Below are 23145 nucleotides of genomic sequence, written 5' to 3' on the forward strand. Positions count from 1 at the left end.
ATCATTGACCATGTGAGTTTCCCCAGAGACCTGTACGTGACTCAGGCAGGAGGCAGTGGAACCTTTTCCCAGTGTTCCTAATCCAGGGCCCCTGGTGACCTCTCAGGGGACAGCATCTGCCCTCAGGTGAGTCTTTTCTGGCTGTGTTTTTCCATGGCAGTAGCTGAGGCTGCCTCAAGTTATGGAGTGGCAGAACACGAGGACAGATCCACCCTTGGTAGTTCTGCTGTGGATTCCCTTTGCCACTTTCTCTGAAGGAGGGAGTGCTGCAGGCCATGTTCTTACATCATGTACGTCACTGGATCTGCCAGAGATTGGCTGTGTCTAGCTCAGTACAAAATTAATTTCATTATATCCATTTTATTTATAGAGTCAGGGGGTTTGTTACTTAGCTAAGAGAGTGGGATTTTATGACCTCTCTTTATGACTAAGGCTTCTCTCATGTTGCTTTAGTGAAGTTAAAAACAGTTTGTTCTCCTTTTGCATCTATATCAGGATCTATATCTCATAGTAAAATATCTTGCTCTTCAAAATAGCTGTTTATTGAATATGGTTTTGGGGATCTTGAGGCAAAGGAATCATTTACATTATGCACAAAAATATATTTTCAACATATTTATCTGGAAACCTCATTGATTTGGATGAGTTTGGAATTTTGACATGTATGTAAGAAATCAAAAGGAAGCAAAATATTAACATTTCTGATCTTGAAGCATGTTGGTTATTTGTAAATCTTGGCCAACGATTTGTTACTTCTGCAGGGACTTTTTTTTCCTACTTTAACAGAATACTTTGTATTCTATTGACTCTTAATAAATGAGGCAAAAATAGCTGGTGGTTTATCTGATAGGCAATACTTTGTGTAGATTGTTTTTCCAAGCACACTTTTATATTTTGTCATAGTATAAAATAACTCATATAAAGAATTGCACTGCAATTTTTCTCCTCTTCTGTATTGTCACTAATATTCCACAATAGTTAAAATAGAAAAAGGCCTTTTCATTGCAGGGACCCTGAATTGGCAGCTGCTTTGCATGCTGAACGTCCCAGCTTCAATGGGAGCATTGCTCATGGAATGATTGCAGAACCAGGCCCTGAAATTACCTTGCCAGCTAATGATAAAATCGCATGCGGGCCACAGGGGTTTTTGTGGAATAAATATAAGAGTGGAACAATATCCAGTACACATTATACCAGTAATTTAAAGCATATTCAGGACAAAGAGAGAGTTCCCAGTGCAGGCAGCATCATAGAGATTTGCTGTATCTGATAAAGATTAGGTTTCTCAGCTCATAATACCATACTATTACTTTCCTTTTGTTAGTCTTTCAACACCTACACTCCTGCATTGACACAATATCAAGTAGGAAGAGGAAGAATAGCCTTGTATTTAAGGGACTGAGCAGGGATTAAAGAAATTTCGGTTCTTTTCCCTGGCTCTGCCAGAGACTTTTGTGACCGTGTACAAGTTACTTATTATTTTCATGCTTCTATTCTTGATCTGTGAAATGGTGATTTTTTTTTTTCCTTTCTTTTTCCTCCCAGCCCTAAATACTTTCTTGCTGGCTTCTTTGCACTTCATGTGCCAGGCTTGTTGCTTGAGTTCCAGCTAGGAAGCTGCAACAGCTGCTTAGGGGTAGAAGGTGTCTGGCTGCTGTAGGTGATGAAATCGGGGCAGGCAGTGGCTGGAATCAGCCAAATAAACACTTGGAAAGCTGGCTTCATTACAGTGAAGTGCTTTCAGTAGTTGTGAGTATGAGTGTGTGTCATTTTACTTGGTCTAACATGAAAACGTCAGGTATCCTGATGAACTAACACAGTTTGAAAGAAGCAGCAAAACCATCTCTCTGTCATGGAACTTTTATTTGGTTACACATTTCTTGACAATTTTGTCTTTTATTTGAGGTTGGTTTTGTGCCCTTGTGCTGTGTCTCTACCAGAGGCTGTATCCTGTAGTGAGGAACCAGAAAAAATGTCTGAAATGGAGCTGGTGATGGAGCTGAGCTCTTAGATGAGACACTGCGTGTTCGGGCAGTGCAGTGTGCATTCGTAATACGTGGCTGTAAAATGCTTCTCAAGATTGCACTAGGCAATATTCATTTCTCAGAACTGGGAGTCTCTTTTTGAACAAAACCTGAATGTAGTTTTCTTTAGAAAGCATGTGGTCAAATCTCTGAACACGATTTCTTTGTTCCTGAGCTGCATCTTGAGATGCTAATAAAGCTCTGGTATCGTTTGCTTAATGTGCAGAGTTTGATCTCTGCTTTCTGGATCCCATTATGGCTGAGGTGGATGCAAAGAGCTCTCTTGGCTGAATGTATGGACTGGTTATGGGAGGTTATTTGTCAGTGCAATTGCAAGCTGAGTGAGCCAATGTCCTATCAGCTGTCTGTCACCAATTGCAGGTTTTCTTTATGGAATCCCGCTGGTTTGCTGATGATCCTTCTTCAGCTGTGATAAGCCAATCTTTCCCTGACATTGCAGTCCCAGTTCTGGAAAGGTCTGCAGAGCAGTGCCTTGCCTTTGGTAGCTGCTGTACCTGCCATAGACACGTATATATCCAGATCATTCTCCCCTTTTGCTTTTTCATTCTGGATGGAATTAAGGTTGATGAGTCCTGGAATATTCCTGCTGGCTTTTCTTTGCCATTGTCAGTACAGGGTGTGGTTATTTGCAGCATCAGCTGATAATGGCCTAGTGATACATGACTGGCTTGCAGCCCTTGGTTTGCTGTGTACTCGGGGTGCTGCAGTGCCACTGGACTTGCAGTTTGTCTGCTGCCTTCAAAGCATGTTACCCAGGAGCACACTCCTGCAGGAGTGAGAATAGTTGGATTTCCATGGATTCTCTGAGCTCCCATGTCTTTCCAGAAGCATCCTTTGTGTTGCTCTGTCCCTTCCTCCATGTCCTTCTCTCAACTGAGCTGTCTTCTGTCCCACATATTTTTCTCCTTTATACTCACTCTGAAAGTTCTTGTCATTACCATTGAGCTGAGGAAGAGTGATTTCCTTAAAATATGAGGGATCATGGTGAAATTTTTTACAGTGTAACTAAACAAAATTGGGATTTATCTTTTAATTTGTATTATGGCTTCTTGAAACAAAACAGCTGGTTTCCTGAAACTCTAGAACAGTCTGAAATAAGCCCTAGAGTCCTTTTGCTTTCCAGTTGCTGCCTTTAGTAGTTTTAAGCATTGTTTTAGAATGTAACAGAATTCCAATTTAAAAATAGGTCTGGCAACAGATCAGATGTGGGCTGGAACTTTTCAGCTTTTTCAGGGGTCATGAGATGCAGCACTGCCCTGATGAACTTCATTATGCCGGATGAATATAAAATAGTCATATAAAGGGAGATTTGCAAAGACATAAAGAAAAGCCACCTATTTTTTCAGTGCATCTGAAATCTTAAACCCGTATTTTAAAGTTTTGCCTTTTGTGTTAAGATTACAGATTAAATGTGTATGTTTTTTGTAATAAAAATAATTCTGCTATCCAATCTTGAAATAGATGTGAATTATCTGTAATATTACAGATCAAGTCATATTGTGCACACATTTAGAGCCTTTGCAGTGCAGTGTTTTAGCCTCTGTTAGGCATTGGCAGTTAGAAAGGGGATTAATGGATATTTAAGGTGTTGATGAATCAAGGCCTAAATTTTAATTGTTGGAACCAACAAGTTTAGGAGTTTATGAGTTTTTCAGGCCAAGTTATTTAAATTGTTTCATATGCAAACAAGACCATTTATTTCACACCATATCTGCAGTTCTTTGGGTGTCCCCTCGTGTATCATGTCATTTGTCAGTAAAAGCAGAGCTGATTAGCTTTATAATTTACAGTTAACCAGACCTGTCAGGAAAACAGTCTTATTGTCCAGCTTGTCTTTTTTGTCCTGGAGCCGTGGCTGGGGGTGGAACGGTGTGTGCAGCTCGGGGAGGTCAGCGAGGGTGGAAGGCACTAATGCATTCTGAGCTGCAAAGATCACGCTTGACCTCGGTGATTAAAGTTTCTTCTGTCATCAGCAGCCGTTGAGCCTGAATTGTCTCTTAAGAAGTCAAAAGGTCTAATCAAGCTAATGAACAAACTCAATCATTAGTACTTTGGGAAGGAAGTATGCTGCCACTGCTGCTGCCCCAGCTGCAGGGTGTGTGTGGCTGGGGCACAGGAGGAGCTGCTGGAGGAGCAGCAGGGCACAGCTCATCCCAGGGTGTCCGTGCTCTGCTCTGGCCAGGGGGGGAATTTCACATTCTTCTAGGTGATAGGAAGGGCTGCTTGTTTCCTTTGAAGGATTTTTAAGTGAAGATTAAACAGAAGCTAAACCTTCCTTGGATGAATGTCCGTGCTACTGAACTCACCTGCATTTCTCTTTACCCATTCCTCCCAGCTCTTTTCACTCAGATTTCTCTGACAAGTTTAAAATATTTTTCAGGGATCCTTTGTTATGTTCCAGTATCTGAAGTTAATGGGAAAGCCTGTTTCATACTGGTCAAGTAGATGACAGCTGTTAGTTATTTAAATGCAGTAAAACCTTTCAGACAGTGCACACCTTGGCTTTGGAGCCAGAATCTTTGTCATGTGTGTCCTGGAGACTGGCACAAGTGTCATACACACACATACCAGCCAGACCTGTTTCTCCAAACATTTCATTTTTTGATGAAGTGTCTAATAGTTCTTTATTCTGATGAGAGCAAAGCCACAGTGAAGAGGAAAAAAGTGGTTTTTTCACACTCACACTTCTTGCCTGGAAAGCATGATTTTGGCTTTCCCTGTAAAAAGAGTAAATCAAAAACAGGTTATTGTTTTAAAAATAAATTACCCTGAAACTGTAGCTGTCACTTAAGAAACCTGCTTTTTTTTTTTTTTGCTTTTTTTTTTTTTTTTTCCTAAATCCATGGAAATTCACTGGCTCAAGTGAGAGGTGACATAAACTCCCCTAAGAAAGTGACTTCTTCCCTCTGTCAAGAAGACCCATCCTGTGCTTACACAGACACTTGCAATTGATCCTTGTCGTCAGTCTTTTTAGCAGCCTGTTGTCTTGATTTTACACAGCCAGTGGTAAATGAGATTACTCATTTAAAGCTTTCAGAAATAGAATGATGCCATGCTTTTAAAGGGGGTGCTTTAAGACTTATTGCTATCTAATGTTAATTTTGAATACTCAACAGGTGAAGAGGCCAAAAAAATTTTGTATGAGCATCCATAATAATTACACATCAGTATAATTTAGTCCTTCTTTGTTACTTGTTTTTAATTCAATAAATGTATTTGCTTGCTATGTAGTGTATTTGTAGAAGTGTGGAAGAAATTGGTGCCCTTATGGCAGATACACAACAGACTTTAGCATTACCATAACTCATTAAAATCAGATTAAAATGGAGTTGCAAAAAAATTTCTGTCTTTTGCCAACAAGATTGTGAAAAAGGGAAATTCCACTCCTCCCATATGAGTTTTTCAGAACTGTGGAGAGAACAGAGTGGACATTCCTGGCCTGCTTGTGCTGGCTCTGATGAGGCAGATAAGCAGAATATACAGAATTCACATGACTGTGTGTCATATTTTGGGAACAGTAAGTAATATAAGTATTTTGAATGTTTGAATGATCAAGAGTTCTTCACCTTTAGCAAAATGTGTGTAAAGCCACTCTGGGTTTTTTGATGATCTGCAATTTTCCAGCCTGTTTTTCCTTCCTGTGGTTGGCACCTGCAAATAAAGTAAAGTGTGGTCAGTGCTAGGTAAGGCCTGTGTTCCTTCCCTGTTTACTTTGGAGGGGAAGGAGGTCAGGTGCAGGCAGTGGATTCAGAGGGGCTCAGTCCAGGCTGTTTGAGTGTTGAATGCTCTGATTCTCCAGGGTGAGCCCATCACTTTCTGTGAGGAGGCGTTCGTGTCGCACCGCTCGTCTGTGATGAGGCAGTTCCTGCAGAATGCCATCCAGCTGCAGCTCTTCAAGCAGGTACTGCCCCTGTCATCCATGGGCAAGCACTTCTGGAACCATCCACCTGGGCTCTGGGGAGCTGTTCCTTTATCTCTTGATCCTATAGTGCAGCACCTCAACTCCTGCTTGCTGGCTTCTCTCACACTCAGGTGCTGAGGCTTTCTGTGTATTGAAAGGTGGATGGGTTTTCCCAGTCATGGTCTCTGAGCTCCAGGTCTGAGCATACCAAGACCCAAAATATCTCCTGTAAACTTTGCCCAGGAAGCATATTACTGTTGCATGTACAACTACTGCTTTAGGGAGCTGAAAGCATGGGTGTGTAAGCCCAACACAAATGCTGGTTTTTAGCAGAGTCACACACCTTTGGGCAGTGGTCAGCATCGTGTCAGTTTGGGTGGTATTTTCATTGAGACCCTGCCCAATGCAAACATAGAGGTCATTCCAGCTAATGAAGGATAAAGTCTTTCTGAAAAGATGAAGAATGGGATGGTTGATGTGTTTCTGTCTTTTAATGCTGATGCAGTTCATTGATGGACGTCTGGACCTGCTGAACTCTGGAGAAGGCTTCAGTGACGTGTTTGAAGAGGAGATAAATATGGGAGAATATGCAGGTAAGAAATATTTTAAGGGAATTTCAGGCACTTTTGTTGGTTTATGGGTTACCATTGGGTTATCATGATGTAATTGGTCATTGCTGCCAGCTAATAACTGAGGTTTAGTGATCCTAGCAGCCTGAAATGTCTTAAATTTTGTTCTTTCCTTTGTCAGGAACTTTGAGTAATGTATTGTAGTCTGAGTAATGCCTGTTCAGTCTTAAAATACCTCAGCATTACCACTAATAAAGTACAACTAAAGGAGTTCTTGCATTGGGGAAAAATCTTAGCTTTACCCAGAACCACCTCAGATTTCTTTTAGTGAACTTAAAACATCTGTGTTCTCAAATGTCTGAGACAACACAGATAAAACACGAGAGTGTAAATCTCTCTTCAATGTTATATTTTTTCTTGAAAGGCTGGCTGTCCTTTTCTGTCCATGCTCCAAAACTATTAAGTGTCAACACTTCACATTTTGAGCTGGTGTTTCTATTCAGCAGAGAGTTACAATCTGTTTGTTTGTGTCTTTGGTTCTCTGTAGGTAGTGACAAACTGTACCACCAGTGGCTGTCCACAGTGAGGGTAAGCACATGAGATCCTGCCAGACACCCTGAGCCCATTGGAGATTTTCATGTAATGACAGAGACAGTAAATCTTAAAGCTGTTTACATCTGATTGCACGTAATCAAATTTGATCTCTGGAAATATAATTTTGCATTGAAAGTAGGAAATAAAACATTAGGCAGGGTTTAATTCCTTGGATTTTGCCCTTCTCCTGTGTTTCTTGCTAAGATGCTGTACAGCAATAGTCTGTGGTGCATGGCAGGGGTGTAAAACACCAACCTGATGAACAGATCATTGCAGTGGATGTATCACTGGCTCATAATTTTGATTATGTTAATCACATGAAATTCAGCTGTTCTAGAATTCATGTTTGTGACTGGAATTAGATTTCACTTTCCCTCAGTTTATCCCTCTGTCAACTGCTTGTATCTTAAAGACACACCATGTGTGTGATAAGCAGGACTGTGGGATGAGGGAAAGGAAAAGAGCAAAGTAAAAACAGACCTCCCCTCTTCAGATTGAATGTACAGGCTGTCCTGAGGTGGAGTCTCTGGCTCAGACATTCAGTGCTGCTCAGGATACTGGTGTCTTAATCTTGGTTAGGATTTCAACAGAAGGTGCAGGACGCCCCTGAGATGAGTAGAAGCACAGACACAGTTTGTGAGACATGTAAGACAAGTGCTCTTGGGAGGCACCCATATTGTCCCTTGGACAAGTGCTGTATTCAACTCAGAACTGGGCAAAACTAAAACCACATTCAGCGTGGTTTTCCTTGGCTCTTTTTCTTTAAATCTGACCTTTTCATACTCAGCCCTGCTAATAAGGATAGTTCATGCTCTGTTATTTTAAGTTAAGAATGGTGGATTTTAGATTGCTGTTTGCTTTAAAGATAACATTTCTTCCCTTGTTACTATAATTACAGAAAGGAAGTGGAGCCATTTTAAACACAGTAAAGACCAAGGCTAACCCTGCCATGAAGACTGTCTATAAGTTTGTAAGTATGGAGTACTGGCTTACTACTGAGATGAGAGTCTAATTACAAGTCTGTTTTAACCTTTCAAATGAGACTCAAGACTTACATCCATTTTTATTGGACTCAGAAAATTACTCAAAATATACATTCATTCAAATTTCAAATTTAAATGAAAAAGTCATTTTGAAATTTAAACTCAATTGAAAGGCAAAGGACAATGGGAACTTGTGATTTCTTTTGAAAGTACAGATGATAAATTCCATTTATTACACAGAACTCTTTCTGGGAAACAGTGCCTGTGTGCTCTGCTAGGCAGCTCTACCATCTCATCATTGCTCTGTTGGAAATCATTGTTACCTCAGCTTTCCCTGCTTGCAGCTTCATCGAAAGAAGGGAATCCTCTCATTTTCCAAATTGTTTCCATCTTTTCTAAATGTCAATTAATTTTCCCTAGAGATTTCTTATACCTGCTTATTTAGAGCCCAACTTACTGAGTTATTCTTTAAATGGAAGTGTTTTCAGTGCTGTTAACAAACAGCTGGTGTGTTGCTGTGCTATCGTGTGTGGCTGCCAGCTCCACTCTGCCAGATCAAACAGCACAGAAACATGTGAGGATTTCTTATATGCTCAGTTCTGGGAAATAATGCTGCAAAAAGCATTGAGATAACCATTCAAACTTTGGATTTTTCCTGCCTTCCTCCAGCCTGAGAGAGAGGACTAGAATGAGATTGGCTCTACTAAATGGAACTGGCATCCAGAGCACTGTGAGGAGAGTTGGCAGCCTCACTGCCAGTGTGGAAGAATAGAAGTTTATAGCAAAGACAAATACTTACTGGGGAACACTAAACCTGTGGAATGCAAAAAGCTGAAAGATGTCTGTGGCTTCAAAACAGGGAAAACAAAAATTTTGCAACAAAGATGGGGTGGTGTTTTTTGTTTATTTGGGGTCTTTTCAGCTTTCTGTTTGCTTTAATGTGTTTTCAGTAACCTGTTACATTTTTTATTGCCATTTTTATTAACTAAAAACAAACTTTGTCACTGCTGGAAATAGAAGGGAGTTTTAACTTAAATTAATTTTTCATGCAGGCAAAAGATCATGCAAAAATGGGAATAAAAGAAGTGAAAAACCGCTTGAAGCAAAAGGTACTTGAAGTTCTTATTCAAAATGTATAAGCATCACGTCTGAAATCCTTAGCCACTGAAAGCATGATGTGATCAATAGGAAGCTGTTTGATACAGTGTTGTTAGCACACTTCAAAATGCATTACCAGCTGTCCTGGATTTTTCACACTTATAAATATTCACAGACAAAAAAATGTCTTCAAATACATGAAAGCTCTGACTTAAACCCACAAAAGCCAGAAAATTGAGTGTTCTGCTTGGAGTAGTCCTGCTCCTGTCCTTCGTGCTGGAGCACTGTGTGAGGGGACTGCATGTGGGCTGGGAGCACTTCCCTACAGTCCTGGCAGTGAACTTCCTGCAAATGGCAAATTGTTGTTATTTTTGCAGAAATCGGTCAGGAAAAATAGCATCGTGTTTGTCTGCCATTGGGGAAGGGTATTTCTGCATGTCTTGAATGTCTGCTGCAAAGTTCAGACAGGAAGGAATATTAGAGCTGGTGTCCATTGCCAATCGGAATTATTGCAGGAAAAAACAGTCAAATTGTTTGTTGCTTCCCAGATCTGTGTGGGTGTGTTTGTAAACAGCACAATTCCCAGCTGCTCCTCTGTGTTTGAGGGATGTGCTGTCCTATCCCAACTGCTCCTTTCAAACCACAGGTATGGTCACTCTGGCACACACCTCATGAGCAGAGCTACCCTGGGTTATTCAGATGCTGCCTTTATTCTGTGCATGAGCTCTCAGAGCCATGGAGCAAGGCAGCTGACCTGCTGAGAGAGCTGAAGTTCTTATTCAGAAATTTGTATTCACTTTGTTGCAGAGGAGTTTGGGTGGGGTTTTTTTTTTAATCTGTGCTCTCTCTGTAAATTTCTTCTCTAAATTTCTAAACCATCCTCTGAAGTTAGGGCTGCAAATGTTGGTGAGCAGACCTGAGTCTGTCCCCAGCCTGTTCCTCCAGAGGGGTTTCTGTGCAGCCGAGCTGTGAGGTGAGGGATTGCCTGTGTGCATTCCAGCTGCTGCTCCCTCCCCTCTCTCAGCACTGCACACACACTGCAGAATCTCAGGGAACAGAAAGTTGCTTCAGATCCTTCTATCTTATTTTATTTTATTACTCTACATTGTATATGACCACTGTAGGTGTAATTTGAAAACAATAGAAGCATGAAGCAGTTTTCTTGAAAACTTATTTCTTCATGTCTTTCCATGTGTTTCACTTCTGGACATAACCTCTCTAAGTAATAAAATCTTTGGCCTTCTTGTGTGTGTTTCTAAAGCAGTTGAAGCTGTGTAACATGACCAGATTTTTTCCTGCATTTTAAATGCTAATAGAATTGTGTGCTGTGTGTGACATTTGTATAGGAGGCTGAGAAAAGCCTCGTTCAGTCATTGCTTTGTTTTATTATTATTGTTGTCTTCCTGGTCTGTCAAGCAGCAAATGTCTCTAAAAAACACACATAACATTTACAACTAAATGGCCCAATTTTGTTTCACCTTCCTTATGTGGTGTATCTCTAAGTGAGATGCTTAAACATGATTGTTCAACACAGGCTTTCACAAGAGCTTAAAAGATAGCTGTGAGTAATTGACATACACTGCTCTACCTCTCCTTCCTTTATTATTCTATCCTTTTCTATCCCATTCTCTTCTCCATGTGAATGCAGGTAGGGAGCTTACTAAAATTAGGGATTGCTCTGTTAAAAGTGATAAAAACAGCAAACATTGTTTTGGTCACCCTTATTTTTAATCTAAATGTCTGTACTGCTCTATTATGGGTCTGTTATGCACAGGTCCATTAATGCATCCTCCCCAGTTTTTATGTATTGTATTTATCCTGTCTTTCCTCACTAGCATGTGTGAGTGTTAACTGTCTGACATTCTGCTATCATTAAATACTTTTTGCCAAATTTGGGATGCTAGTCTTTCATCTTCTAAGAGTAACCTAAGGTTATCTTTAAACTGAACTTACTATCTACTGCATTTTCACATACTATTTTCCATTATTAATATAGAAAGTATGCAGGCCCCTGGTAAGGAAAAGTCAAATATAAACATCCCTTTTCCAGTTTTTGCTGCCAAATCTGAGCAGCTTCTGTGTAAGATAGAATTTAAAAATGCAATAAAGCTGGAGGTTCTGCTTCCTCCAACTCTGCATAGCAATGGTGACCTCTTAAATATAATCAAGAGCCCATTTTGCCCTTGGTCTGCTCCAGTCTTGGGTTTGAATTGCAAATGAGAAATGCAGGATTGACCTGTTGAGAGGTCACTGTGGTGTGTGTAAGGTCCTTCTTTAATATGATAGTGGAGATTGAATGGTGCTCTATTTCCATCCCTTGTTCATTTGTGGTGCAGTATTTCAAAGCAACAGAAATAGTTTTCAGAGGATTCTTATGAGTGAGAGCAAATAATTGTTAATAGATACAGCCTGGTAGCTTTATTTTATATGTGATGCAGTTTTTTTTTCTTTTTTTTCCTCTTTTTTTTTTTTTCATTTCCCTTTTTTTTTTTTTTTTTTTTTTTTTTTGCAAAGGCTGCCTTTTTCCATCTCACCAACAGACTATGGTGGTCAAGTCCCTCAGTTAGTGGCTCATTTGAAGCTTAACTGCATAGAATTAGGAAGAAGGAGGAATATGAATGGTACCATCCTCAACTTTCAGTCAGGAGAATGGAGCTTACTGAAAGCTCTGGCTAAGACAATTTATATAAATGGTTGGGCACTTGGCATTAATATATTCAACACTATTTTAGTTACTAGAGCCCTGTGTAGCTCTAGTTAATGCCTGGTATTCTAGAAACAACTCATTTAGAGCTTTATAGTACAACCTGCACAGTGTTTAAGACATTTTGACTGTGTTTTGCTCCTCTCTGGCTAGTATTTCCAGTCCATTACAAAATTTAATGTTTTTTTAACTCAAATGTGTTTTCATTGAAGATAGAAAACAAACTTTTGTGAAGCAGATTTTACTTTGATAAGTGAAGCTGTATTGATTATTTGTTTGCCTTTTGGGGATGTTAAAAAATAGAAAGGCATCTAATAATGTAATTCTTGTATTTTATTAAGCAGTTTGTAGAAAATGTATTGTGGTTTCATTGCAAGTCTGTGCACCAAACGCAGTGGAAATAGGCTTTAGGAACACGTTATATTTTGTATGCAATTATATCATCAGAGAAGTAGAGGCAATCTATAGCAATAAAAGCTCAAGGATTTGCAGTGATCGTTGCACATCTGAGGGGATTTTGCTTAATGGCTTAATCTCTCTATCTTTTATCTCGTCCCATTGCCCTCATGTCCAAACTTTTGTGTCCTTTTCCTGGTTTTGGGGGCTTGCCCGGGAAGGTGCTTTGCTTTCGTTGCCTGCAGCACCGTGCGCTGCCCCGGCTGGAGCCGCAGCCCCGGGCGGGCTCTGCAGGGCCGGAGCAGAGCCGGGAGCCGCCCCTGCTCTCCCCGGGCAGCTCCGGGGTCCTGCACTGGGGCTGCAGCCCAGACACACGGACACGGTTTGTGTTTAGTGGCACTGCCGGCAGTGGTGCTGCCGCGGGCCGTGAGCTCAGCAGATCCTTGGGGGCCCGGCGCTGCCTGGAGCTGGAGCAGGAGTTTGACAAACGCTCAGGTTTCTTGTCAATGTCTTGTTTTGGGGCTCTTTGTTACTAATTCGGAGCACTTTGTTGTACCTTTTCAAGACAAGGTGGCATTGTGCAGCTGAAGGGCGGAGGGAAGAAAAAGTTTTTCTCTCTAGTTTGACCTTAACAAGTTGTTAATTCCCCGTGATCCTTAGGCCCGTATTGGGGAACCACTGCTCTACCAGCTGGATCTAAAGAGGGGTCTCAGCTTCTCTGTGGAGCAGACAAAGCCCCTTAGAAAGTCCATCCAGCTTTTTGTTTCATTTGACCTAAACACATTAGGTCAGTGTGTGTCCAAAGGAACCATTTCTAATTGGCCATCAGCTTACACGGCTCATTATTGTACCTGAGCGAGCCGGGGCTGGCGGCCGTGCCAGAGGTCAGGGAATCAAAGCCCTGCCGGTGGCAGCAGCCACCCTCAGGTCAGCCTTGCCGAGCTCCAGCCTGTGCTGCCTTCTCTCCATATTTACCCAGCATTATTTCCTTGGCATTGTTGCAGAGATGTAAGGTTTGGGGCCCACTGCGTTACAGACTGTTTCTCGACTCACTTTCAAACTCTTTGCACCTTCTCTGATTCCTGGTGTCTGCAGGCCTTTGTCTTTTTCAAAACCTGTGTTACACACCCCGTGCCTGCACTTGCCAAGTCCTCTCCCCCGGGCTGGTGGGTCACTTCACTTCTGGAGATGAGAACTAATGTCAAAGCAAACAAAAGTGTTCTGCCGGGCAGCCCTTGGTGTTGTACCCTCTCCCAGAGGCATTTTCAGTGCACACACACTCCAAGATGAAATGCAAAGCCAACTAAGCTCTGAGTTCCATCTCTCCTTGCCACTTCCACCAGTAATTGTTCTGCTATGGATAATTCTGTGCAGAACGTTAATGAAATTACTGTGTTCATTTAGGTTTACAATAAGCAGAATGCCCTGTCCCTTGGCTTCTGTTGAACTCATTACTAAAATAGAAAATCTGAGCTATGTTTTTTTTCTCCACGTGCACTTCCTGGCTTTTGCGTGTTCAAGTCAGACATTTTATTGAGAGTCTTGTTTGCACCACTGGTGCTGGGAGGAGAGAGGGCTTGTGTACAAGCTCTGATGGATGAAATGTTTTATTCTAATGATGTTTTCTTTTCTGTACTTTGGTGTGTTTTTCTCCCAACATCCAAACTGTTAGTCAGCATTATCCTGTAGTGTGTCCTTTGTGCACCTTCCCCTCACTCAGGAGTGCTCCTGGCCATGCTATTCACCTTTTCCTACCACACAGGACATTGCTGAGAACGGGTGCTCGGCAGCGCCGGAGGAGCCCCTGCCAAGGACAGCACCGTCACCACTGGCTGAGAAGAAAGACCCAAAAATAAGAGAGGACAGAAGACCAATCACAGTACATTTTGGTCAGGTAGGTCTTAGTGTAAAGTTGTTCTCAATCATGTGGCTCAGCAAAAATAGTTCAGGGAAAAGTAATGATAATGAGTAAACCAAACGCTTCATTACCTTAAGTCACTGAACTGTGCTATTTTGGTTTTATTTCTGTTTTATCTGTTTAAAAGGGATTCCAAAACCTGATTTTTCTGGATTTTACTGATTCCTTTTGTTCAGATTTTGAGGAAAATAAACCATAAGTCAGTGGGGGATGAAGCTTAAATATTTTAGCTATTTAATAAACTATTTTGTGGCTGTTTTAGCATGCAAGGTGCTGCAGCCCTCAGGACTAAATTATAGAATTATAGAATTTAAAACATCCGCTGTTATCTAGCCAGATCATTAGTGTCAATATGGAATGTCCAGCTATTAAAGCATTTGAACATTCTCTGAAAATTAAATGCGTTGAACTAAGATGGAAAAATCAATTAATAGCTTGTTAGTGTGCTCTGTATTCAGTATTGACAGCTGAGCTGTTAGTTACTCCTGTAATGTTTCTTTTGATATGTCTGCAAAACGGAGAGTTTGGAGGGGTTTGAAGAGTATCTATTTAGAAAATGTTGTAGTTGCTGTGATTTCCATGGAAAAATATCCAGTATTTATTATCAGTTTGCCCCTATTAAGTACAGACTGACTCAAAAAATAACATGATTTGTGTTCACAGTTCTCTTTTCTGTTGCTGTATCTATTCCTTACACTGTTCTGACCAGAAAACAGGAGGGAATATCTGATATCTTCTAAGGAAGCAAAGTGTAATTTTAAAGGAATTGTATAACATGATGAAATGTGAAACAATTCCATTTTAGAGAAGTGTCTATGAATAGAAACCAGTTGGTGTGGCTGCACTGACTGTTCAGGTATTACATGGGGCTACCCAAGGTCTGTTCAGTGTTCAGAGCAACGTTGTCTGCATCATCTCAGAATTAGATTCATTTTTTCAGTACTTTCGCCGGTGTGCTAAATGTAAGTTCTTGGATAATTTTTAAAAATCATTCTCTTCCAATTAAGTATTTTCAGTAGAGATTTATTTTTCTGTCACTTTCTGTGCCGCTACAGTTGAGAGGAATTTGGGCTACTGGAGGAATGCAGCCATCTAGCTCCAGCAGGGACATGTTACACTTCATTTGAAGCCGTCAGAAATCAGATAGTATCACAATTTATTTTCAGTTTTTCCTTTAGATTTTTGTGAACGATGGATGGTTCAAACATGATGGTAGATTAATGAAATATATATTTGGGTGGTAAGTGCAAATTTAAATTCATGAGGTTTTTTTAACAGTCACTTTCAAATTTTTTAATGATCACTTTTCTGTGTGGAATGAAACACACATCAGCTTCCTGACCCCTGGCTGTGGGGAGAGGCTCACTGGCTAAATGCTTACTGCTGTCATCAGATTACAAATGTTGGTTTCCCAAAACCAGTCTGACTTAGCAGTTGTGGGGCTGTCTCACAGCCCTCATCCTGGCACGGGTCTGCTTCTCCTGGTAGCCCAATGCCAAAACAAAAATGAAATCGTACCTTCATTCAAAAGGAAAAGATGCTCAGGTTTATGAAATATAGATTAAGGCTTTGGGGAGGAAAAAAGCAGCAACATTTACTCTATAAATGGGAGATGGCTTCTAACTCGTGATTAAAGGCAGATATTTTAATGTCACTTTTAACTCTGTCTAGAATACAGAAGGTGGGAACAATTAAAAAGGCGCAAGAACTCTGAAATAAGGGCTGTTTGTGCATTCACAGCTCTTCTAAACTGAAGAGGATGAAAGAGGCTTTTTTCTCATTGTCAGGGCTCTCTCGGAGTGCAGCATTGTGCGGCTGGCAGCGGTTTAAAATGCATGCATGCGCTGGGGTCAGGGCCCGGCTCGGGGCGGGCGGTGCAGGGAGCGCGGCCGCAGCGCTGCAGCAGCTCCGCCGCCGCGCGGCCTTTAATTGAGACGTGCTGTCAAAGTGACAAACACATTTGCATACAGTCTATTTATTTTCCTCGGAAAGGTCTGCAGTCTGCTGTTGGTTGAACATTCTTAATCAGCTCGCTGTAAGTGAGCCGGCAGCGAGCTGTCCTGTGCTGGGTGCTTCTCTTCATTACATGACAGATTAGCTAAAGGGGGATGGGCTAGCGAGCCAGCAACAGCCTTTAATTTTAACTCATTATCTCTCACCCTAGAGTGAGGGAGTTGCTGGCTTTTCCAAACACAGTTGTGTATCTGCAGTTGTTAGGCTACAAAAAAATAGCAGTAAAATATCTTGAAATGCCTGTGAAAGCACAGTCACTCAGCTGATGGCTCACCAGAATTTGGCAGTAATTAGCTGACCGGGGAGGGGGGGGATGATTCTGTATGTCCTGGCTCATCTTGGTGACTGGTGATCAGACATCACTGGAGAGCCTTGTTTATTATGGAATTGTTTTAATGATGTTTTCTGTAATACTAAGACATTGTGGGAAAGCTCCCCTTGATGGTGAAAAGAAGGATTTTAGCCAAATACCCTGAGGCAGTGTAGTAAAGATCTAAACAGAGTGTTCTTAGTAAGACACCACCGTGGGAGGGTGGGGCCACTGCTTTTCCTGGGTGGGACTTTGCATGCCTTACCCAAAATGTACCTTTTTTATTGATCCCTGCATCAACCAAATACAGCAGCTATCACCAGGGACTCTGGGACAATGCAACTGTGCTCAACAAGTAGCAGGAGTAGTACAGGCAGCTCAGGGGTTAATGGGTGGGGAGAAGGGGGAACAATTTTCAAGCCAAGGCCAAGACTCAAATGGAAGGTTTGTAGTACTGAGTAGTGATGTGTGTTTGAGGGAAGAGTAAGGTGAATTATTATGGAAGATCCAGTGCTACAGAGAACATCTCTTGTGGTGCTGGGCTGATGGTTGGACTTGATAATCTTACCAGTCTTTTTCAACCTTAATGGTTCTATGAATGTCCTGTTACTTGCTTTCTTCTGATTTTTGTCTTAAAAGCTGTCCAAAATGTCCTTAAAGCGTCGAACACAAGCTGCATACTCATCTTCCAGAGCTGTCCTCAGGATCATTCCCAGTGTGCCAGGCAGGGCAGGCACTGGGGCCCAGTAATCCCAGACCAAGGCAGAGCAGGACCCTGTTGCAGGTGATTTGTGACTCGGGGGGTTGGGCTCCTGTTTCCATGCCCACTTGTACTTTTTAGGTAGAACACGTGTCTGTGTTGTCTTTGAGCTGTTTGGACAATAAACACTACACAGTGTCATGGTGACTGTTCTGAACAGATTCCTTGTCCAAGCAGGCAGCTGTTGAAGCCACCTTGGCAGGACCCACAGAGTTCATACAGGTTTGGTACCTGTGCCCAGTCTTCCCCCCAGTCTGGGAGGGGTGATGTGAGCACACAGGATGAGCCCAGCAGCTCCAAATGCAGTGCTACACTTCTTCCTTAGGAGCTTTCCCACAGTCAGTGGCACCCATGATTTAGTACAATTAAACCAGCAAATGATAAGCTGCCAGAAACATCACTTGTTGGGAAAGGGAATCATTTCATTAGAAGCAAGTGATCCTGGCAGTTCTGTACAGCTCTCTAATTGTGTCTGTTATAATTAGAATGTCTTTTGTCAGCTTAGCTGGGTTTATGTTTTCTATGGCTTGTTTTTATTTACCAGCAAATAGGATATTTAATTTCATTTATGTACCAAAAGGTGTAAAGCTTAAGAAAATACAAAAGACTCTTCCATGTGTTTCTTCAGTAGAGAGATTCATTCATGTTCTGCTCTTGATGCAAACCACAGAGAATCAGTGCTCTGGGGACTAATGTAAATAGCTATGAAACAAATGGAAAATGCACTAATGTACTGAAGCAGCCTGTCTGACTGTGGAAAGGCTTCTCTAGGTTCTCTCCCTGGCTCATTCAGCATGGAAATTTCCATCTTATTTGCTGTTGTGAATCCTTTTGCTGTAAATGAACATGTTCATTTTTCCTAGTCACAGTCTGCACTTGGACACACAGAACAAACAACTCTGCTTTGTAGGGCAGTGCTCTCCTTCCAGGAGATTAAACGGCATTAAGAGGTCAGGGGGAAGATGGGGAGAACACCAGCCAGCTACATTCCAGGAATGCAGAGCTGGATGGCTGAAGCCAGAGGCAGTAGAGGAGGGATTATCTCCAGGGTAAAAGGGATGAAGTAGGGAAGGGAGGAAGGCTCCTTTGCCAGACCCTGTGACTCCCTTCACACCCAGGTGCATCGGAACAATAGCAGATTCCTCTGGATCACAGCAGGCATTGTGTGGCACTGAGGTAGAAACCAAAGGGGAAAGGGGAAAACAAGTTCATTTGCTAATATTCGTGTAACTGTATGCTCTGGCTACAGAGGCAGCTCCTCCTCTGGCCACTCAGAAGTGCTTGGACAATAGCAGGACCTTCATTAAGAAAATGAGCCTCCCTTCCACTCTTCCCCACCAATGAGCAATGTGGGTTCCCATTCCCTTTCTCTGGAGCCACATGGAGTTTCCTCCCTCCCTCCATTTGTTTCTTTATGGATTTAGCAAAAGTGTCAGTTCTTTAAAATGATTTTGTCTCCAGAAAGCATTTCTTCTACCCTCATTTGTTCTCACTCCTTTCTTTGCCTGTTCCTTTCAGGAAAGAATTCAGTGTTGCTCAGTAAGTCACTTCACAAGAAAGACAGATGTCTCAAGAAGCACTTGTCCATCTAATGTCTGCTTGAGACCACTCAAATGTCCCATCAGGTTCTCAGAAGCAATGTTCTTAGTCAGAGGAGTAAAACCAATGTCAATGAACAAGACAGTGATTCATTGGATTGAAATTGTACTTTGTGGTGTGCAGGATTAGCAGCGATGGCAATCCATGGGGTGGGATTAGGGAATGCCTGCACTAGCCTGGTGCCATGGTGTGCAGGAATTCATGCTTTGCAGTGAAATTGTGGCCCCAGTCTGCATCCAGCACCTGTGTTCAGCCATGAACAAGCACACTGCAGACTGGTTTTGGGTGTTTCCCAGCTGTGTCTGTTTGCAGCAGCCCTGACCCAGGCGCTGTGTCACGGTGCTGCCCTGTGCAGTGTCAGCTGCTGCTGCGCTGCCTGGGAGGGAGCGCTCGGCGCCGGCCTCGGGCTGGCACAGGCACAGCAGCTCTAACGTGGCTGCACAGGCTCCTTGGCAGTCCTGCTCTGCTGAGGAACCCAGAAATGTCTCCTAGAGAGGATCTTGGGCCATCACTGCTGGCATGTGGAAGGAGAGTTGTGCTTTATAAATAATACATACCTAGAAAATAAATACATCAGTACATGCAAGGCTACCCAAATCACCTAGATTGACAACTTGAGGAGAGCTCACAGTGTCTTATGGATGACTTGCCTCTCTATCAATGTAGATCAGCATCCAGAAACTTCTTATGTATTACTTATGAAGTTGATATTTGCAGTTAGGCCAGAACTGTCTGCACTGACCTCTGGGCCACTGGATTAAACCAGGAGATTAAAGGGAAATAGTGTGTGAAAAGTATAATTCTTCTAAATGCTGACCCCACTGTGACTGTTTGTTTGGCCAGGCACTTTTTAGCTTTTCCCTTCAGAGCTGGGCTGATGAATAGCAGATAAAACAGTTGTGAGTGCCAGGCTGCAGACAGAGGGTCCATGTCCTTCTGTGGTTGTGTGGGGGAGATGTCCCCCCAGTTATGCAGCCTGGCTTGGTGAATGATGAAGCTGAGCGAAGCAGAGTCATTGCTTTTTATAGAACTCCTTAAATGAGAGACAGTGTCTTTTTTCTTCTTTTTTTTTTTTTTTGTGCAAGTATTCCACTTGCTACAGAGGAATAGCTGTTAAGAGATAATAAGGGCTATGTCCATTTTCCAGCATTTTAAATCATGCAGGTTACATGATCTCTTTGATTTGAATCCCAGCATCAGGACCACAGAAAGCCAACGTAAAGCTGGCAAAACGACCAGTTAAAACACACACAAACCACTGTGGCTTTTTTCTTTAAATTTGATATTGCATTGCTGGATTTTCTAGTATTTTAAGTGAAAAATATATGTAGTTAGTTCCATGTTGACAATGTCCTTGAGGATTTGACAGTGAGATTTTCCAGCAGTTGCTCTTCGTTAGAATCCTGGTGGTGTTTAATAAGGCAGCCAAACTGCTGGCACCTCGGGCTCGTGTTTGTTCTCCGAGGGCTCGGGGCTGCTGCAGTAAGCACATCGACCAGGGCTGATCATTACAAGGGCGTACGCCACCATGAATAAAAATGTCACACGTTCTCCCATCTCACAGTGGTACAAAATGTCAGTCCTGTCAAACAGACATTGCGAGTAGCACTGAGCAGTCAGTACAAATTGGGAAGCGGAATATTCCCCCAGCTTTCTGATATTCTTCATCTGAAGCAGAAGAAAAGCAGTTGTTAACCTATTAGCTGTGATTTTAAACTCTGCTGAGGTAGTAGATGGATAGGCTTTAACACACAGGGATAAATATATTCCTGGGGTCTGGGATTTTTTGCAACATGTCTCTCCATCCATGTATGTTGAGGAATAGACAGAATGAAAACAAACCGCAGCAAAATGAACCCCATTTTGGAAGAAGTCCACTGGAAAAATTATAATCTCAGTGAGATTCTCTTTCAACCTCTTGTCTCTTTTACCTCTGTGAATAGTTGTGCAAAAGCCCTCCTTGCTGGTTTGCTGTAATCCAGAGAGGGTTCTATAATCCAGAAACTGCTTTGATGAGTTAAGGGAGTTTTCCTTCATGGCTCTGTCATTATGCAGCAAGAGAGCTGAGTTTTGTTGTCCTTCTGGACAAATGAAGGTTTTACTGCTTTAGGGTGAGGCCCATGGTGTGGTGCAGAGTCCATATGATGTGCTCCTTCCTAGTAAGTACCAGGAACATCCTTGAGCATTCACAAAATTACCCATCTAGGGTGGAGGAGTGGATAGTCAATGCAGGATTCTACTGCAGGGTCCAGAAAAAAAAAATGCTGGTGCAAAAAGTAAAGTACAAAGTAGTGCCAAAATATGTCAGAGAAATAACAAGAAATTATACAAAGTCACCAGTGGTTACCCGAGTGGACAAGGAGAACAGGTAAAAGTAATTTGTAATTAGTGATTTCAGACAAAAGAAATAAAATACCATTCAGTTCTACAGCCCAGGAGTTTATTGTTTAAGGCATGTGTTTTTAGAATAGCATCAGTTATCAACAGTAATAATCCACAGTGGTGTTCTCATGGTTTTGGGATTTTGGCTTTAGGTATTGCTACATTTTTGCCAGACTTGTTCTACCTTCAAAATCTACAAATGTGGCTTGAAGAATGAGGCATCCCTTAAAACATGGAGATTATTTTTATCACAGGACCCAGCAGATTTCTATTGAAATATTTCAGAGTGTAAATTAAAAATTTATGCTGTAAAGCATGCACTTTTCCTGTCATCCATACAGTTTGTGAGCTGTACATATGGGAGCATGTAAAAAGCAGAGTGTGCTGTGCAGGGATCTGGGTGGATAATGAAACAGCTGCCTCGTAGATTCTGTCTGCTTTCTCTACTGAATATTTTTAGGTACCAGACATTTTTCAGTGTTGTTATTTTCTCCCCTTTTTTTGTTTTAATTGAGTGTTCAGTTGAGGTCCAGCATGCTCTCCCAAAGTCAGCCCTTCAGGTGTCCTGCAGCCTGGTGTGTGTGAGCCTGGCTTCATCCAGCACAGGATCTCTCTCTCCCATGGCTGACTGACTTTCAAGGATTTTCAAACCAGTCCTCAATTTCCGAAGGAAATAAGATATTCATCTAGAAGAACTTTGCTTTGGAAATTGTTGGAAACACCCTTACTGCTGATTGAAGAAAGAGAAACACTTTTCTCCACGTACTGACACACCAGTTCTCATCTGGCTGTGTTTCCTTTAACCATTTCCTTTTGGCTGCACTTGTTGCACATGAGCTAGTGCCTCTAATTTACTCACAAGGTTCTGTTTTGATTTTGAATACCACTTTAAACAAATCTCAAAAGCCATCCACAATTATTTTGAGATAATATTCTGCTCACAAGCTGTTACCTCACAGACCAAAAATTATCCTTCTGTAATGTTTTCTCTGGTATAAAATTCTAAATAGCTGTATTGGTAAAGTTCCTTGGGTATATAATAGCTACTTTATGACATCTGGGATCTATAATTTTTAAATAGTATTTTGATAGAGTAAAAGTGAGTGTAAGATTTTTCTTGCTCCAGCATCTCCTAGCTTAAAGTCACTTGTCTGATAATTAGTATAGCAGTGCCAGATCTGCAGTCATAAAAATGGCTTTCTGCAAATTTTCTGTCTTGTTGCTTCAGAAGTATTTAGAACAAGACAATTAAGCAAATATCCAGAGGAAAAAAGTATGCTAGTAAACAGCTATTGGTGAGAAAGTGCTAATTTAGACATTTCTTCCCTTCACACAAAAAGCTATAATACATGTATTTAGGACCATGCCTGCAATGGCAATTTAGCAGCTTTTAGCACTGCAGCCATGTGCTGCTTGGTGCCCATTCCTCCCTACAGCCCAGGTAATTAAGTTTGTATTCCAACACAGCTTCACCTGCTGACCTTTTAGAAACAATGTGTTTTGCTGCATTAACAAATTAACTTCAAATCAGTGGCTGTCCCAGCAAACACAGAGTTTGAACATGCTTGCTTGTCCCCCTGTGGTGGCACCAGCCCTGGCAGTGCAGCTCTGGGACAGCCCCTGCCCCTGCAGAGAGCCCTGCTGGCCCTGGCCAGTTCTGCCTTGCCCTGCTCTGAGCTCTCCCGGGGCTCAGCAGTGCCCGGGCTGGTGCAGCACACACGGATCTCCCAACAAACTGGGAGCACTGCAGTGCTAACAGAAACTGGAATCAGTGGTGGGTTTGCCTGTGCTGTTACAGGCACTGAGGTCACAGTTCTGAGGGTTAACACGATGCCTGGTTAGAAGTCCAAGTGACAAAAAGTTTCCTTTAATC

General features: G+C 41.9%; 1 protein-coding gene across 3 annotated transcripts in view; it reads left to right on the plus strand.

Moving 5' to 3' along the window:
- The window catches only part of DENND1A (DENN domain containing 1A), a 137064-nt gene that overhangs the window by 107333 nt on the left and 6586 nt on the right, over nt 1–23145 (plus strand). Inside the window, exons 14-20 of one of the 3 annotated variants that reach the window (XM_079324426.1) lie at nt 5845–5946; nt 6452–6539; nt 7063–7103; nt 8008–8079; nt 9145–9201; nt 14053–14184; nt 21425–22688. In XM_079324426.1, coding sequence (XP_079180552.1) covers nt 5845–5946; nt 6452–6539; nt 7063–7103; nt 8008–8079; nt 9145–9201; nt 14053–14184; nt 21425–21547 — 615 coding nt within the window. In that variant the 3' untranslated portion in view covers nt 21548–22688. Of the gene's footprint in view, nt 1–5844; nt 5947–6451; nt 6540–7062; nt 7104–8007; nt 8080–9144; nt 9202–14052; nt 14246–21424; nt 22689–23145 lie in introns of those variants that run through there. The other 2 variants (XR_013776603.1, XM_079324425.1) reach the window with 2 other exon arrangements.

This window comes from Erithacus rubecula (genome assembly GCF_903797595.1).
Source record: "Erithacus rubecula genome assembly, chromosome: 21".
Classification (NCBI taxonomy): domain Eukaryota; kingdom Metazoa; phylum Chordata; class Aves; order Passeriformes; family Muscicapidae; genus Erithacus; species Erithacus rubecula.